Below are 19,335 nucleotides of genomic sequence, written 5' to 3' on the forward strand. Positions count from 1 at the left end.
TCTTCACTCTGGGGAGCTGAGAAGCCCTTTGACAAGATCAGAGCTGGAAGATCCACTCCGAAGCTCAGCTGGGTATGGTTTTATTGGCCGTGTGAATAGTGAGCACAGATCAAAAACCACTACCTGAGCACTGTGTGTCAGAGAGGAGAAAGGAGAGAAGCTCGGCTCCAGGCCACATACAGCAGAGGCCCCTGGGGCAGCAAGTCTGCCAACTCTGGAGTTCCTGGAGCTCAGTCCACGCACGTGTCCAGTCCTCATGTCGTGGTCCCAGTGCCCCAGCTCCGACGCTGGGACTCCAGCACCTCGGCCCTTTAATATGAAGCCGCTTCCTGTTAAAGAACTTGTTCTCATGGGGCTCCAAGCCGCTGCTTGGCCCCCGCTTCATTAACGTCTCTCATTTCTGAGTCCCAGCGTCCTCCGGGCTCCAAACAAGAATGTGATAACCTAGGAGGAGTGAGACCAGAGGCACCTTCCATCACCAGCCTCTGAGAACTTGGAGCTGATGTGGGGAACCTAGCACTTGGTCAGGAGACACCAGGAAACCGGGCAGCAGCCAGGCACTGCTATGGCCAAGACTCAGCGAGAAGGCCGGCCCTCAGTCCAAAGAGACTGTGGGCTCCTGGTTACCAACTTCACTGACTATATCCTGGGGGTGGCTGGAGCAGCGCTAAGCTGGGGTGAGCCCGCACTGAACCTTGGGGAGTAGGCTGGGCTTGACCGGCCTCATGTACACTCACCCATCACAGAGGCCAGCGTGTCCCCCATGGGATTGAATTCATTGAGCTGCAGAGACAAGGGGATGAGCGTGAGGAGGGAGTGGAGGTACCAGAAGAGGGGCATGTGAGGAGTAACTGGTCATTTTTGATCCAAGAGGTTGAATCCCTGCCTCCTCCCATTTATTATTTGAGGGCCCAGGCCTCACCGACATGATACCAGAAGATTCTGGGTCATACAGCTGATACATGATCTTTCCTGAGCTTCCATCAAACACATCGATGGTCCTTAATTCATGGGGGGAACAACTTTTGAAATTAGGATCTGGGTATCGGCCCACGACAATGAGGTTGTACCGAGGATGCCAGCTTGCCTAGGAGATGGAGAGGCAGGTCACAGGAATCAATGCAGAACAGCGTTTAGAGGGACATCAGAAGTACCTTTGCCACTGACAACAACGGTTAAGACAGCTGCCAGCAGTTTAACAACGGAGGCGAGGCCTGCGTGGAACAAGAGACAAGCGCGTGTGCGTCTGCCGTCGCAGATGTGGAACCCCGGCTGGCCTTGCTGTGACCCTCAGGACACATTCAGGCCGCCTCTCTCTGCGTTTCCTAACATCGTACCAGCTAATAAGTATTTTAACAGCAGCGTGACCTGAGTGAAAGCGATAGTATAGTTGCTCAGTCGTGTCCAACTCTGTGACCTGTAGACTGTAGCCCGCCAGGCTCCTCTCCGTGGGATTCTCTGGGCAGGAACACTGGAGTGTGTTGCTGTTCCCCTTCTCCAGGGGGTCTTCCCGACCCAGGGATCTAAATAGGACCTTGGTTCTGAGCTCATCCCACGGCTCTCCCTCCAACGTCAGGGAGTTGAGTAGAAAATGGCAAGTGGCTGAAATGAGGGAGGACCCCTCTGTTCCCAGATCACCCCACTCAAACCCAGCAGCTACTGGGATGACAGAACTGGGTGGGATTTTACCAAGAAAGCTTTTCAAGGAAGTTCTGAAGGGGACAAGACACGGTAAGCAGGAAGAAAGAGGTGCTACAGGCAGCTGCTTGGAAATAAGTCACAAGTCACACCTGGGACACTGTCGGTTGGGCTGGCTGATTGATACCAAGAGGGAGATAAGGAAGAAAGGATCAGTGGGAACAGCAACCGCTGAAGGGCCAATGTTACAGACAGCTTGGATTTGACGCGAGGTACGTTATGCTATGCTAAGCTGCTCAGTCGTGTGACCCTCAACTCTTTTGTGACCCTGTAGCCCACCAGGCTCCTCTGTCCATGGGATTCTCCAGGCAAGAATACTGGAGTGGGCTGCCATTTCCTACTCTAGGGTTGAGGTACACGGGGGCCATTCTGATACCAAATCATTATTGTTTCCTGAGTACTTCCTGGGCACCAAGCATGTTGCCACATGCTTTTAAGTACTTGGGTCCAACCTCACAACCACCACCTGTCAGTCAGATACTGTCATTCCCTCTTTATAAATGAGGACGTCGGGATCCCTAATGGGAGTGATCTGCTGAAGGTCTAACCTGGGGGCTGGGGGGAATGGGGTCTGCCCGCCTGAACTATGCTCTACTGACTACACAAGTGCAGGCATGAGCTCTGGAGGCCCGAAGAGGGGCTGTGGTTCTAGAGAAGAATATCGACTAGACAGCAGGAGGACCGGCGGGGCTCAGACTGGCGGCGGCGGCAGGCATGGAGGACTTGAAGGTGGGAAGCCTTGGGGGTTAAGGCTAGAGAAGCTGGCCAGCTAAGCCAAGTTAGCTCGTGGGTCAGCTGCACACACAGGTCGCTGAAACTGAGGGCCGAACAGCGGATCAGGATTTCAGAAAGTGCCCCCACAGAGAGGAGATCTGGGCTGCGTGGAAAGAACTCAGGAAAATCCACTTATCAGAGAGACATGAAGAAGACTCAGCAAAACAGGCTCATGGAGCTGGACCAAAGGTGCAGAGCAAGCCAGGGCGAGAAGAGGGCTGGGGCTGCAGGCCTCCATGTCCGCGGCGCCTTCCCAGCATCACTTACCTTGATGGGCGTCAGGTGCTGGAAGTGGCGGTGAGGATGTGGGATCAGGCTTGGCGGGCAGTCCCACTGGCAAGCAGAGTAAACCCGGATCTCACTCTTCTGGTCAGTGGTCAGGAGCTGGGCTCCATCGGGACTGAAATGAGCTGGCAAAGCGAAAAGCCTCTGAGCTCAAGGGACCCCAGGTGGGCTCTATCCTGCCCCTCACGGGCCTCCTGCAGGGGCACCTCCCTCCCACTGCTTCCTAGAGACGGGTGGCAGGGCCATGATCTGGGCCATGAACAAACACCGAAGAGGCTCAGCAGCTGGGGGCTGGCTAGAGACAGGAGGGCTTGGGACCTCGGCCTGGCCGACGCTGTGCGGGGTTAAGGCCTGGCTGAGTGGCTTCTGTGCTTTTCGGGAAAAAGCCTGAAGCGGGTCGGTGGGGTCTGCAGGAAGGCCGAGGTCTGGTATATCACACCTGCGTTGACAGGATGCCTGTGCGGCAGCGAGTGGAGGAAGCTGGATTTCCCTCTAACCTGGCGCAGGTCCCAGATTTTCACCGTTTGATCTACGGAGGCTGTGGCCAGGAGCCAGTCACAGCACGGGTTCAGGGCCACATGGGTCACCTTCTTTTTGTGCATTCTCAGATTCCAAAGCTGCGGACGAGAGCTCGGTTCAGGCTGGGGTGCAGAACCGAGGCTGGGGGTTGGGAAGGGAAGGGGAGGGCTTGGGCTCGTGAGAACGCACCTCCCTGCCGTCCATGTTCAGCAGGATCACGTGCCCCACGTTGTCTCCCGTGACCACCACTCGGCTTTTGACAGATACATCCAGGCTGCAGAACCAGACGCTGGAGGGAGAGATTGTGCTGTAAGACTCTTAGGGACAGAGGCAAGTTGCATTTATTCACTGCTGCAGCTCATGTCTCACACACAGCAGTCAATAAATATCTGTTGAGTGAATGAATATCTTGTCATGGACTCCCAGTGAGGAGCACTCAAGACTTGTCTACCATCCCGACGAAGGGTATGGGGGTGGTGGGGCTCAGAAACTTGTCCAGTTACTTCTAGGCTCAGGATCCTCACTTGGTAAGAGTCCCCGAAGCAGCCAAACCCAGAGCTGTAAGGCGAGTCCTCAAGTCGGGGCTTGCCCCCTGGAGCCCTGAGGAAGACTCAGCTGTTGTTTTCTCTCTCTACTCTCCACCCTCTGGGCCAAAGGAGAGGACACTCCAAACAGGGACTGCCCAACTCTTCCTCACTGCTGGCTGGAAAGGAACTCCTGCCCCCTTCTGAGCACTTAGGGGAAAAAGCACACCAACTCCGAGCGAGCTTTCCGTCCCTGAGACCACTTGATAGGAAGGGACAGGTCGGGGTGGGGAGAGCGTCAGGGATCCTGATAGCCAGTCAGGAGAGTCCAGGTTCACACTTTTCCCCTCAAATCTCTGCTGCCCTGCTTTCTGCATCCCTTGTAAACATCTTTCGGAGGAGGGCTCCTTGTGGAAGAGTAAGTCCATCTGTCACCTGTCCCATTGCTCCTGTATTTCTTACCCCGTGTGGCAGCCAGTGCTAGGTAGAACCCCACACCCTCACACACCTCGGGAGCAGAGTCATCTCTCTGACCGAAAACCAAAGTAACAAGCATTTTGTAATTTCTCTAGCCATATGCTCTTGAGGAGTCCAAAGTGCTTGGTGGACATGATTTTATCCATTTAGGCTTCCATCAAGGAGCTGGCCAGGTCATTACACCCCAGTGAAAGCAGGGAATGGAATCTTAAGTTCTTAGTTCCTGCTCCAGGCTTGAAGTAGTTTTTTAGACTAATGCCATGTTGACTTGTCCAGTGAGAATCCAGGTCTAGTCGGATACAGGAAGGACTGACAAAAGAGCTGAGACCGTTCCCTTGCCGAGAAAAGCTGAGGTTCTAGAACCTGTCCCTGAAACAGGAACCCACCTGGCCCAGAGCAATAGCAGCTAAAGAGTCAGAGGGAAGGGTGAAAAGGAGCTAACCCCTTTCTTCCCTGTGCTGGGTTTAGGGAAAAGAAATGGGATCCGGGTGCTCTCGCCACAACTACATCGAGAGCCTAGAAGCCCTTTCCCCTCGAGTTAAAACTACTCACTTGCAGGTGTCTGAGCTGGCAAAAACTCGGAGAGTGTTGCCTTTAAAGTCTTGCAGCCTAGTCGTTCCCTCCATTGAGGAGGTGAAAAACTGGTTGGTATTGAGAGGGTTAAACTTCAGCCCAGTGATGCTCCCTCCAGCTCCAATCTAACACAAGGAAGAAAAAAGTCAGTGAGTGAGACTGGCCCATGAAGTGGACAGAGCTTGGGTGCACATCCTCTGCCTGGACACGAGCCATCCAGGCTACACTTGGGGCCAGGCCAGCTTGGATGCCTAGACACTCGGCTGCTCTCCACAGTACTGTTTCTTAAGGTTCTCATTCTATACTTTTTAAAGAACACTCAGTAAATTGGTTGTTTCTGGTATACAGCTTTATGAATTTTAACATGTAGAGATTTGAACCACCACCACCACCACCACAATCAGGATGCAGAACAGTTGTGCCACTTCCCCCCAAATCCCACATGCTGTCCCACTGTAGTCACATCCTCCCCCGACTCCTCACCCCGGCAACCAGGGATGAGTTCTTCATCACCATACAAGCTTTGCCTTTGATGGACTGTCATATCAGTGACTCATGGTATGCAGCCTTTTGAGACTGGCTTCTTTCATTTCACTGGGTGTAATGCCCCTGAGCTTGTTCCAGCCTGCTCTGTGAATCTATAGTGCATCCCATTTTACTGTTGAATATCCTATTGTGTGGATGTACCATAATGTATCATACAAGTGCTCTTTTCAGAAGAGCTTCAGCTTGGAACAATGGCTGGGTTAGGTGGGCTGGTGTCAGACCCGAGTGCCTCATTTTTTCGCAGACATACCAGACAATGATGATGAAGATAATCATGATAACATAGGTAGCATAACCTTATCAAGGTTATTATATATCAAATGCACTGTTTTAAGAATTTTATATCCTCCGGGCTCCTCCCCCAGTTCTCCTGTATGTTGTTGCTATCCCAGCCTTACTTCTACAAGGCCTCTTACACAACATTCACTTAACTCACTCAGCATACTAACTGGTACTTTCCATTCCCTCTATGAAACATTCTAACTGATGCCCATGGTTCACCAAACCCTTGCTGCTAGTAAGTTAATCTGCTCCCACTAGCTGAGTTCTATGCTTATGAAGGGTTAGTTGTGTTTGTTCTTAAACCTAGATATGTCAGTTGTACTTTGTATTGTAATCATGTAATTTAACTAAACATGTAATTTATTAAACATTTGAACTTTAAACACAAAACATTTCATTAAAATGTAATTTAATTAAAATTGATGAAATATGTGCAAAAAGAATGACCACTGTGGTTTCTATGAAATCCATATTGAACACTTTGGAAAAACTAGATAAAGCTTTGCTAAAATAAGAGTTGTTGAATTAAGCATGGGAGAGATACTTATAAACAATTAGGGTGGGAAATAGTGAAAACTTAACAGAATCTGCAATCAGACTGCTTCACAACTGATTTTAAATTATGTCTCCACTTTTGGGAAATGGAAACTAGACACTGTAAAGTATGTATTATGGATTCGGTTTATGTAAGACCAGGTGAACCCGAATCAGTGAACACTTACTACAAGAAAGGACTGGCCCTATGTCAAAGCATTAGTAATAAACACTTATGTAAACATTTTAAGGTAAAATGCATGCGTGTTCTAGCAAGGGTGGATTAAGTAGTTATTGACAGCTCTTGCACTGAGAAGGACTACATAAACCTGGACAAAATACAAAAAAGAAAATGTGTTTGAGACTTTCCAATTCCAGTGACGGTGGGTTAGCTGGTTTCAGGCCAACCTTCTGTCAAGAAAAGCTAAAATAGGTAGATGAGGTGTATGTTCTCAAAGGAAAGTTTCTGAAGTCAACGAAGAGCTATCAAGGCACGAAGGACTTCAAAGTCCAGCCTCCTAGAGAGAAGAGAAGCAGAGAGTTAAGTTTGACATTTCAATGCTGCTTTTGCTCCTGAGGCCTATGCAGATGAGAAAGCTGTATGGCTGAGAAGCTCAGCAGAAGTTCTGTCAGTCTTAAGGGAGGCAAAAACAGAGTTCAGACCTGTCAAAGAGGAAAGGTTTTAGAAGAAAAAAAAAAAAAGCAGGTTTTAGTTAGGATTCCTGAAACCCTAGAAATAAGAGCAAACAAAACAGACCATCCCTCGTGAAGACTGAAGTCCACATTCAAATCATTTTAATCTCTGATTAAGATGATCTGATTCTACCTGACCTGCCTGCCAGAGAGAAAAAATTCTTTTTGTAAGAGCACTCAAAACTTCAAATTATATCTCTGCAAATTTTCATATGCAATATTTGGCATCAAATCTAAAACTCTCCAGCAAGATCAAATAACCAACCAAGAGAAAAAACACCAGCTTAAAGACACTCACAGAAGATCCAGGTATTGGTGCTATTAGTCATAGGGTTTTAAATAATTGTAATTAGTATACATTTTAAAAAGAGACCTAATTAAAAAATGGACAAAGAGAATTCCCTGGTGGTCCTGTGTTTAGGACTTGGTATTTTCACTCCCATGGTTGGGGTTCAATCCCTGGTCAGGGAACTAACATCCCACAAACCCCATGGTGCAACCAAAAAAAGGACAAAGGATTTCAATAGACATTTCTCCAAAGAAGATATACAAACAGTCAGTGGCACATGAAAAGATGCTCAACCTCATTAGTCACTAGGCAATGCAAATAAAAGTCACAATGAAATACTATTTCACAGTCACTAGGATGGCTATAAACAAAAAGACAATAATGAGTGTTGTGAGCCTATAGAATGAAAGAAAATAGTGCAAACTATATCTGACGAGGGATTAGTATTAACAACATATAAGGAACTTGGACAACTCAATAGCGAAAAAAGAAGAAACAATCTGATAAAAAAAAGTGGACAAAGACTGAATAGGCATTTCTCCAAAGATAGACAAATGACCAAAAGGTATATGAAAAGGTGCTCAACGTCACTAACCATAACAGAAATACAAAATTACAAAGAGCTATCACCTCACACCCAGTTAGAATGACTATTATAAAAAAGACAAGCGATAAGTGCTGGCCAGGATGTGGAAAAAGGGACTCTGGTCTATTGTTGTATGGAAAATAGTATGGAGACATTATGGAAAACAGTATGGAGGTTCCTCCATGAAAAACTCCATGAAAAACTCGGAAGGGAGCTACCAAACTATCCAGTTAATTCTACTTTTGAGTATATATCAAAAGGAAATGAAATCAGTTTCTCAGAGTTCTGTTCTCCTGTGTTCATTGCAGCATTATTCACAATTGCCAAGATATAGAAACAAATGTCTGCTGATCAATGAATGGATAAAGAAAGAAAATGTAAGATATATATATATATATATATATATATATATATATCAAGTGGAATATTATTCAGCCTTAAAAAAGTAAATCCTGCCACTTCTGATAACATGGATGAACACGGAGGACATTATGTTAAGTGAAGTCAGACACAGTTAAATACTGCATGACCTCACTTACATGTGCAATCTGAAAAAGCCACTCACAAAGGCAAGAGAATAGTGGTTGCCAGGGGCTGAAGGTGGGTAGGGGAATGGTGAGATATTTGTCAAAGGACACAAAGTTTCAACTATTCATGAGATCTAATGTATAACATGGTGACTATAGTTAATAACTATTTTCTATGTGAAATTTTCTAAGAGAATGGATCTTGAATGTTCTGAGCATACACATATAAAACTATGTGTAAGATGATGGATGTTAACTAATTAGCTTGATTGCAGAAATCATTTCACAATATATACATGTATTAAAATATCATGTTGGGTCCCTGGTGGTCTAGTGGTTAGGACTGTGCTCCCACTGCAGGGGGCTCAGGTTCCATCCCAGGTCAGGAACTAAGATCCACATGACACAGCCAAAAATAATAAATAAAGCAAAAACAAAACCACAATATGATGTACACTAAATATGCACAGTTTTTATTTATCAGTCAAGGATGTGGAGGAACTGAAGCCCTCCTACATTGCTGGTGGGAAAGTGAAATGGAATAGTTGCTTTGGAACACAGGCTATTCTTAAAAAAAAATTAAACATACAATTACCATATGGCCCCAAAGATTCATATACCCAAGAAGATATATAGTCAACAAAAATGAGTATGTATGTTGATATAAAAACTTGTATGCAGATATTCACAGGAGTATTATTCACAATAAAAGTTAAAAAAAGCCTAAAAATCAATGACCATCTCAAGAAGCTGTAAAACAAACAAGAAACTAAAACCAAAGAGAGTAAGAAAAAACAGAAATGAATGAAATAAATACACTGTGGAGAAAATCAAAGCCAAACGTTAGTTCCATGAAAAGACTAATATAATTAAATTGACAAATCCCAGCTGAGAATGACCAAACAAAGGAGAAAACACAAATAACCAATTTAGTGGATGGAAAAGACAACTTAGACATTTTAAAAAGTAGTAAGAGGACATCATAAATAATCTTTTGCCAATAAAACTGAAAATTCAGAGGAGATAAGCAAATTCCTAGAACAGTACAAACTTGCCAAACTGACAGAAGATGAAAAGGAAAAATCTGAATAGTCTGATATCTATTAAAGAAACCAAGTCACAACTAAAAACTTTCTTGCAAAGTAAATTCCAGATCTTAATGGCTTCAGTGGTGAATGTACTAAATATTTGAGGAAGACACAATCTTCTTTTTTTTTTAAAGTTTATTTTCAAATTATCTCATAGAAAAGTTGTGAGAACAGCACAAAGAAATGTTTTTTTTCTGGAACCATTTGGTAGTAAATTGCCAACATGAAGTCCCATCACACTCAGATACTTTACTGTGTACTTCCTAAAAGAATATTCTCTGACATAGCCCCAGCAAAACCACCAAAACTTAGGCTATCTAAAGTAGTTCAGACTCATAGAAACAGAAAGTAAACCTGTGGTTGCCAAGGGCTGGAAGGAAGGGGAAATGGTGAGCTGTTATTCAGTGGGCACACAGTCTCAGTTTTACAAGATAAAAGAATTCTAGAACTCTGTTGCAAAAAGTGGCAATACAGTGTTAACTGTGCACTTAAAAATGGTTGAGATGACACATTTCAGGTTATGTGCTTTTACCACAGTTTTTAGAAGAAGCAGTATCACTTGCTAGAAATATAATTGTAGAGGTTAAAAAGTAGGGAAAAAGAACATTTAAATAAAAAAATCAAATTTGGTTTATTTGGTAATAAACCAAAACAAACAAAAAACAGTGTAGTTTTTTTTAATAGCATAGATAAGGAAAATCATATGCTGACCTCAACAGACACAAAATTGTTTTAAAAAATTCAATTATCATTCATGATAACAGCTTCTGGCAAACTAAGAATAGAAGAGGAACTTAATCTGATAAAAGGTATTAAAAACAAACAAGCTCCCAGGTGCATACCCAAGAAAACTGAAAACACTTGTTCAAACAAAAACTTGTACATAAACGAACATTCGTGGCAGCTGAATCAAAATAGCAAAAGGCAGAAACAATCCAAATGTTCAATGACAGATGAGTGGCAAAACAAAATTTGGTATATTTATACACTGGAATATTACTCAACCTCAAAAAGGAATAAAGTACTGAAACCTGCTACAACATGGATGAACCTTGGAAATATTATGTTAAGGAAAAGGAGCCAGACCACCAAGGGCAAATATTGTATAATTCCATTTACATGCAGTACCTGGAATTGTGAAATTCAGAGACAAAAAACAGATGGGGGGGGTGCTGGGGAAGAGGTAAAAGACAGTTTAATGGGTATAGAGTTTTACTTTGGGAAGAAAAAGTCCTGGAGATGGATAGTGGTAATGATTGCACAATATAGATGTACTTAGTGCCATTGAACTGTATGCTTTGAAATGGTTAAAATTGTAATTCTCATGTTATATATAGCTTATCACAATAAAATGCAGCAGAAATTTTAATGGTAAAACATAAAAGCCTTCTATAATCAAGAACAAGATAAGAATGCCTGTTAGAGCAAACATTCAACAAGGTACTAGAGGTCTCAGCCAACGGGATAAGGCAAGTAAAAAGAAGTGTAAAAATGGTAGAGGAAGAAATCAAACTCTCATGATTTACAGGTGACAAGACTGTATAGGGAAAAAATTTAAATCCCTCAGAGAAACTATTAAAATTAATATGAATTTCTACTTCCAACCATGATGGAGTGTCAGAAACCAGATATATCCTCCTGCCTTAACACAACTAGAAAAATGGAAATATACATGAACTAATTTCACACACTGGCCAAAAGGCAACACAAGAGGGAAAAGAATGAGGCAGCCATGTGACTGCCCCAATTTAATGCTTGGAGAGCATATCCAGGCTGCAGCATAGGCAGGGAGGACCCAAACAGCCTAATAGTCTCAATGGGCTCAGGAAACACTTGGGAAAGCCAGCAGGGCAAAATGCTGGAGAGGCTGATGTGCAGAGAAAGAGCATTATGGATATTTCCAGAGGGGTCTCCTCAGGCCTTTAAGTAAATAATACTGTGTAAATGTGTATAAGGAAACTATACAAGGCTGGGGCGGGAAAAGGGAGACATCAGAAATTAATGGAGAAATCCTCAGAACGGTCTCTATTCTCACCATCCAGAATGAAAAGATTCTTAACATACAGAAGCTCAAGCAGAATCCTCAGAAGGGTGATGCCAAAATCTACAGTATAGGCTGCTTTAGACCCATGCTAACTGGAGTGGATTGAATAATGGGTAATTATCCAATTACTCAAGATGTCTATGCTGTGATCCCTGGATCCTGTGAATATTTAGATGACAAAGGGAAAGAAAAATCATATGAAGAGGAACATAGATGGGAGCCGACTTCACATCAGAAATCATTTTTAAAGTACTAAAAGAAAAATAAAAAATCCTGTAAACCTAGATTTCTATACCCAGCAAAAATACCTTTAAAAAAAACTGCAAAATAAAGACTTTCTTGGACAAACAGGAAAAAAAAAAAGCATCACCAACCAACCTATATTATAGGAAATGTTAAAGAAATCTCTTCAAGCAGAAGATCAAAAGGTAGTCTGAATCATACAAAGGAATTTTAAAAACTGGAAATGGCAAATATGTGGGTAAATATTAAAGGTTTTTTTCTCATTTAAAAAACATCTTTAAAAGATACCTACCCTGCAACCCAGCCATTCCACCACCAGGTATTTACTCAGGAAAAATGAAGACATATATCCACACAAAGACTTGTACATGAAATCTTCATAGCAGCTGTATTGGTAACAGTCAAAAGCTGGAAAAAGTCTAAATGCCCTTCAATAGATGAATGGATAAATAAACTGGTATATCAATACACTGGAACACTACTAGAAACTATTGATACAGGCAAAAATATGGATGAACCTCAAATATTCATACTGCATGAAAAAAGCCAGGGAAAAGAAAAGAGTCTATATCATACAGTGCCATTTATATAGGGAGGATCTCCTGGAGGAGGGCATGGAAACCCACTCCACTATTCTTCACTGGAGAATCCCATGGACAGAGAAACCTGCAGGGCTATAGTCCATGGGGGTCACAAAGAGTCGGACATGACCGAAGCAACTTGGCATGCAAGCCATTTATGTCTTGAAAATGCAAATTTATCAATAGGAATAGAAAGCAGATCAGTGGTTTTCAATGTGACTAACCAATGTAACCTAACTGATTTCAATGTGATTAACCAGTGATTAACCAATGTAACCGAATTGACATTTAGAGAGTAATTCACCCCAAAATAGCAGAGTACACATCTTTTTTCAAATGCATATGGAACACTCCAGAGACAGTCAATATGCTAAGTTATAAAAGGTCTGGAATCATGATAATGTCCTTTGTTCCATAACAGCATTGAACTAGAAATCAGTAACAGAGATATCGCAACAATCTCCAAATAGTTAGAAATTAAACAGATACTTCAGAATGATCCATAGGAAAAAAAAGAAATCATAAAGAATTTGGAAAGTAATTTATACTGAATGAAAACAAAAACACAACAAAATCTGTAAGATTCAGTTAGAGAAATAGAGGGAAATGTATAGCATTGAATGGTTGTATTAGAAAACAATAAAAAAAAAAATCAAGTAAAAATCCAAGTTTCTGTCTTAAGAAACCAGAAAAAGAAAAGTAAATTACACCCACAGAAAAGAAAACAATGGGGCAAAAAGAAAAAAACAAAAACAGAAAAGCAACAGAGAAAAATCAATGAAGCTAAAAGCTGGAAAATATCAACAAAACTGATGATCTTCTAGCAAGACTGATCAGGAGTTAAAAAAAAAAAAGACACAAATTACTAGTACCAATAAAATGAGTGGGAACATCACTACAGATCCTATGGATATTAAAAAGATACAAGGCTTCCCAGGCTTACTAGTGGTAAAGAATTCGTCTGCCAATGAAGGAGACGTAAGAGACTCAGGTTTGATCCTGGGTTGGGAAGATCTCCTGGAGGAAATGGCAACCCACTCCTGTATTCTTGCTTGGAGAATCCATGGACAGAGGAGTCTGGTGGGCTATGGTACACTGGGTTGCAAAGAGTTGGACACGACTGAGCATCTGAGCACAAGGTAATACTATAAACCACTTTATGCCTCTAAATTCAACAACTTAGATAAAATGAACAAATTACTTGAAAGACAAACTGCCATGCTCCTTCAAGAAGAAACAGATAACCTAAATTGCCTTATTGCCGTTAAACAATTGAAAATATAGTTTAAAACCCTCCAACAAAGAAAACTCTAGATCCAGATGGCTTCACTAGTGAATCCTATGAAAAATTTAAGAAAAAAATAGCACTAACTCTGCACAAACTATTCCAGAAAATTCAAGTAGAGGGAACACGTCCCTGATACCAAAACCAAAGACATTACAAAAAAAGGAAATAAGATATTTTTAAGTGGTCATCATCTGGTACAAGATGACTAAACCAGAATATGATCTAATAAGTAAAATACAACAGATTCTAGGGTAGAACACTTATATAAAAATACAAGTAAAGAATGGGTGTGTATAATAGTGTCTACACACACATAAAGATGCCCCATATGAGGATTTTAGTAACAGTTATTCTTTATATATGTATTTTTTCCTGTATTGCTTGAATTTCTTACAATGAACACAGGTAATTTTTACAATGAGAATAATCATTTTGAAAATTAAACACATCTCCTCTTGCCAAGGGCCTAAAAGATATCAAGATCAGAACCAAGGTCAGATGGCTAAAGAAAAGATAAAATGAGGCACTGCTTCTCCCTCCCTCACTGGTTTCAAATCAACTTTCTGCTGTCGGTTTCTGGGAGTAAAAACAGACAGTACTCCAGACCACCAAACCTTTCTTCTGCTACAGCCTACCTCCCTGCGAGTCACACAGTTTAAATGCCCAAACCAATCTCCACAACAGCGTGAGGAAGCTTCACTTAAACACACATCGTAAGGAAGGGTGATGAAACCAAAAGCACCTTCACCCCAACACAAGTTCAAAGCAGTTATCATTCCTCTATTAGTCAGGAAGCTCTTCCCCAGGACACTCTTAGCCTATTTCTTAAATTTCTCTATTCGCACATCCTGGCTGCTTGCGGGGAGGCAGTGAACAAATCTCTTCCTGTTTGAGCTCTAGGTTCTGACTTCAACTTAAAGTTCCACTTCCTGGTGGTCATCTGTCTCACCAGCTGGACAGAAAGTCATTCTTCAGGCTTCAGGCACTTATTTTCTTGAATAATCTCATAGCTTGAATCCTAATCTCTCAAGTCTGTCTAACCTGGCCTTTTCTGATGAGCTGTTTTCCAAACCGTCCTTTTAAAAGAACTCATCCTGGGTTTAGCCATGGCCTCTAAACCAGAGGTAGAAAAACAGTGAGCTAATGAAGAATCCAGTTCACAAATGCATTTTGTTTAGGTACAGAGCATGTTCAATTTCATTTGGTTCCCAACATTAAAAATCACAATATTTTAAATTAAAACCCTTGCGTCCTATTGGCAGGAATGTAAAATGGCACAGCCGCTATGGCAAACAGTATGGTGGTTCCTCAAAAAATTAACAATAGAGTTACAAGGTGATCCACTCTGGGTACATAACCAAAAGAACTGAAAGCACGAACTCGAAGAGACATTTGTGCAACCCTGTTCAGAGCAGCATTATTCGCAAAAGCCAAAAGGTGGAAGCAACCCAAATGTCCATCAAGAGGTGAATGGGTAAAAAAAAAATGTGGTGTATACATACAGAGAAATATTATTTAACCTTAAAAAGGAAGGAAATTCAGATACATGCTGCAACGTGGATGCACCTTGAGGACATGATGCTGTGAAATAAGTGTCAGAAAAGGACAGGTACTGTCTGAGTCCACTTGTATGAGACAGTCAGTCAAAATCAGAGAGACAGAAAGCAGAATGCGGTTGCCAGGGTCTGGAGGGAAGGGGGAAAGGGAAGTCTGTGGTAATGTTTACAGAGTTTCAGTTCTGCAAGACAAAAAAGTTCTGGAGACTGGTTATGCAGGAACGTAAATACACTCAACGCCACTGAACTGTACACTTAAAAAATGGTTAAGGTGGTAAACTTTATGTGTTTCACTACAATTTTTAAAAATCCAAACATTTCAGACTTCATTTGAAAAACTCAGATCTGATACCACAGGACCGCAATTCTCACCTGTCAACCATCTCCAATTTATCACTAACCACCATCCTGCATCATTCTTTTATCTGTCTGGCTTCTTTAGGTATGTGAATTTGCAGCTCCTGCTCTAAACCCAGAGTGTCACCTTTCACAGTATAGCCCTCCAATCCCAGTCCCCTACTGGGCAAGGTAAGAGTGTTCTCTTTGGTGGAGAACCCAACACTCTCAACCCCTTAGCAACTGATGGCAAACACTAGCACAATTAAGACCATCCCTAAAAAGCTCTTTGCCAAACCTTGCCCCAAACACACTCTGCCTTTCCTCCTTTTCGCTCCATTTACCTAAATATTGTTCTTCCTCACATCTCACTCATCCATGAAACCTTCCCTATCGACTCTAATTCCCAGAGATTCTTCCTTCTCTCATTTCTGTAGCATTTAGCATCTGTATTGCTGTACAGTCAGCGATCTTGTAGGTATACATCTGACTTGCCCAGTTTTACCTCAAGGCCCTCATTCATCCAGCAAATACAGAGCAGCTACTATAAGTACTGGGGATACGGTGCTAAGTTAGAAAGACAAGGTCCCTGCCATCATGGAGTTTACTTTCCAGTGAGCAAAGACATACAAATAAGTAAAACATTTCAGATATTGATAAACATTGTTGTGGGGGGGAAGTGATGGAGGATAATAATGAGGTAGAGAGTCATTAGTGAGTAAGCAGAGCAGTCAGTAATAAGCCTTGTTGAAGAAGCATATTAAGCTGAGACCTAAATGGTAAGAGGAAGCCAGCCATGAGAAAAACCTCGGGAAAGAGCACTCCAGTCAAAGGGAACAGCAAGTCCAAAGACCCAGTTTCAGGAACAGAAGTATCTAGCATGGCTAAAGCATAGGCAATGAGGAAGACAACAGTACAAGATGAGGTCAAGGAGGTAAGAAGGGGCTTAGATCCTATAAGTGACTTACGAGGATGATTAGTGTATCATAGTGGCTAATATTTTAAGGGCAGGCCTTCTATAAAGAGTTGAGTACCATCACCGTTTACTTGTTTGAAAATACCCAGTTACTTTTGATCCCAAATATCTCCTTGTTACTGGATGACTTTTCATCCCTTCAGCAAACATCTCTTCAGTACTAGTGTCTGGCAAAGGGTACTGCTCACCCCTTTAATGAAGGTAGGTTTGTCCTTTATGCCAAAGTTCCAGAGCAAGATATCTCCCCCTTTGGAGCCCACAGCCAGGGTGCTGGGGTGAGTTGGGTGCCATGCCAGGGATGTGGCCCTCCTGTCAAAAGGGGCAGCCTTTTGGAATATCCGGTAAGAAGCCAGAGAGTTCAAAAAGGACTGCTGGAGACCCTAATACAGAGAGAAAAGAATTAAGTTGAATTAAAACACAAGGGTAAACTGCCTATCTCTGACTCCTTCATAGATGAGGCCTGGGGCCAAGTTCTCCCACTAAGGGAAAACTAACTACCTGGCTCTGTGCATAAAAAGATTTGCAATACATATAATCTAACCACAGAAATCAAGGAGGCAGAGTGCATTCCTGCTGGGACCCCTACAGCATAGGACTTCTATCTTGCTGAGAGCCCAGTAGGCCAGTCACCAAGGTAGGGGTGATCTGACCACTCTGACAATCCAGTGAACCAACCCAGCATCTAATTTTGGAGCACCAAGCAGCTTAAAAAGGCACCATACAAACCCCTGAACTCTTCAGCCAGGAAACGCCTCACCTGCTGTAGTGATGGCCAGGCCGCTGTGCCCAGCTTATGCTGGTGGAGGGCCCTGACGATGCTGCTGCATAGCGGCGGGACCCGCAGGCTAGCCAACCCCGCCCAAAGGCAGCCTGAGTCAAATCTTCTGCTAGAACCTGCCAAGCAGAACAGACACATATTTTCCGCTCCAATCTCACGCAGGGAAGATTTTTCTGCCGAATATGCCAGAAAGAAAGCCCTACTGCTTCTTTTGGCAGAGACAATCTCTATCACCTCCTAAGATCTTTTCAGGTTCTGCTCAGTCTCACCGAGCACAACAAATAAATAGTGAGCAGGGATTCAACCTCTTCCAAAAAACATTCCCCAAAACAGTAATTCTGAAGTGAAACTGATCTTGCAGGGTTCCTGAGAAGTGAGCCCAAGAAACACACAAGAATTGCAGAACTCTTCTCAGTTTGGGGTGGAAAACTGGTGATAGGGTTGAGTGACAATTTAAAAGTCACATATAAAGCACAATAAAAAGATTTTAAGACGATATAGTGGAAGTGACTAAGAAGAGCAGTTTTTTTAATCCTGTATTACAATAATGTAGAAGTGACCAGCTGTGGGCCCCAAGTCCAATCTGTTTTCCTGAAAACCGGCAGGATCCACGGGGTCTGGCATGGGGCTAAATTCACTAGGCTACTTTTGGGGAGGCAGAGCCACCTAGAATAGGAATAAAGCAACTCAGGATTACTAACCTGTATTTGAGGACCTGATCTCTATAAACCCTGCCTCTGGACAACCCATTCTTTCTTCTCATGAACAAAAAAACCTACTTCATCTACAATCCCGTCTTTTGAGTTCCCTACTTTCCTTACAGCCCCAGGTTTTAGCCCCAAGAGTTTTCAAAGGAAGGAAGGAAATTGAGGGTTCCCGCAGTTAAATCAAGGACAGATAGCTAACAATCGTGACTATCGAAATTAGGCACACACACCACCACGCAAGGTAGGATTATCTTAAGCAGTTCTCAGTGTGTAAAAATGCCGATACAAACAAGGAATTGGAAAAATCGGTTGTGTCTGTTGTAACGAAGGTCATCTGCCTCGTCCCGTCACCTGAAGGAAGATAAGCCCAAACTCTAAGGGTGTCAAAGGACCTGCAGACAAAATGCATAGCCTGAGGCGCCCACAATTTGGGCCAGCCTCAAAACCTATGCGCACCCATCCCCCACTCCAGCCTTCGCGTGAGAACCCCAAATTGCGGATTAATTAAAGCAGCAGGCACAGGCAGTACCGGGGCCCTTCACACAGAGCTTCTTGGCCTCGGGCTCCAGCTCCCGGGGGCTTCTGTTCCTCTTGCTCTTGGGGCGCACAACCACCTCAGGGGTCTTCTGGGCTTCTGGGCGTTTCCTGGGAGCCATGGCGTCCTCCGTGCGAAGGGGTACTATGCCCTATGCCGAGGAAGAATTAAGAAGCCTCTGGGGAGAACAAGGCGGGGACGAGGAAAATCGCTCAGCCACAGGTAGGTCAACTAAGCCAACTTCCCGCCAAACAGGCTCACCGGGAAGGCGGGGGCGCGCGCAGACGGATGGGAAGTGTGTGAAGGCAGGGCCTCACCGCTCCCCAGAGAAAAAGGATACCGCCTACAATTTGGCTCGGAGCTAGCCCAAATCAGCTGACCTGCCAGAAATAAAGATGGCCGTCAGCGCTGGGCCTCCCGACTTGAAGCCCCTTCAGACGCCACGCTGCCAGGCCTCTGGCCCCCGCCTACCCCCGAGACTGGATGCCAATCAAAACTTCGGCTCCGCCTCTCTACCTTCTAATTGGTGACCACGCCCTCTCGGGCTTTGTGATTGGCTGATCCCTACAGTTGGCGTGAGGCGGCTTCGTAGAAAGTAACCACATCCTGGCGAGGGAAATTAAGTTGTGTCTGTCGGCTGGCTCTGCGGTTGATGTCAATTAGTTGTTATTTCTCCAGCTCTGCCGAAACTCAGCTTCTCTATGGAGAACAGTTGAAGCCCTCAGCTTTTAACTAAAGTTTTCCTAAGCCTGCTTAGCGTCCTCCTCAGGAGTAACCTAGGGCAGTGATGATGGACCGGACAGAGTGCGTCTAAGCTAACTGCCTGGGCTGAGAGGTCTTGTGCCCCCGACTTCAGCCAAGGGCCATTGCAGTGAGCTTCGTCAGTGTCCCATCCG

At 43.6% G+C, this 19,335-nt stretch overlaps 1 protein-coding gene across 3 annotated transcripts; it reads right to left on the minus strand.

Annotated features, from left to right (window-relative positions):
• DDB2 (damage specific DNA binding protein 2) lies at window positions 65–18,857 on the minus strand. Of its 3 annotated transcripts, XM_005690163.3 has the most exons (10): window positions 18,434–18,855; window positions 17,177–17,313; window positions 16,608–16,799; window positions 4,830–4,975; window positions 3,466–3,565; window positions 3,197–3,374; window positions 2,740–2,882; window positions 923–1,087; window positions 738–783; window positions 65–444 (listed from the first exon to the last, which is right to left on the minus strand). In XM_005690163.3, the coding sequence occupies exons 1-10, from the start codon at window positions 18,558–18,560 to the stop codon at window positions 395–397; spliced, it is 1,284 nt and encodes a 427-aa protein (XP_005690220.1). In that variant the 5' UTR covers window positions 18,561–18,855; the 3' UTR covers window positions 65–394. The 3 variants fall into 3 exon arrangements, with proteins under 3 accessions (XP_005690220.1, XP_005690218.1, XP_005690219.1); XM_005690162.3 differs by having other exon boundaries at window positions 367–444; window positions 738–1,087; window positions 18,434–18,857; XM_005690161.3 differs by having other exon boundaries at window positions 328–1,087; window positions 18,434–18,856.

The sequence above is a fragment of the Capra hircus genome, chromosome 15 (assembly GCF_001704415.2).
Source record: "Capra hircus breed San Clemente chromosome 15, ASM170441v1, whole genome shotgun sequence".
In the NCBI taxonomy this organism is placed as follows: domain Eukaryota; kingdom Metazoa; phylum Chordata; class Mammalia; order Artiodactyla; family Bovidae; genus Capra; species Capra hircus.

Coding starts and splice junctions, on each gene's coding strand:
- DDB2 (XM_005690161.3), bottom strand. CDS start 18,560: ATGGCTCCCAGGAAACGCCCAGAAGCCCAGAAGACCCCTGAGGTGGTT. Junction 3,566..4,829: donor GCCAGCTCAGACACCTGCAA/GTGAGTAGTTTT, acceptor CTCTCCCTCCAG/CGTCTGGTTCTGCAGCCTGG. Junction 3,375..3,465: donor TGAACATGGACGGCAGGGAG/GTGCGTTCTCAC, acceptor TCTCGTCCGCAG/CTTTGGAATCTGAGAATGCA.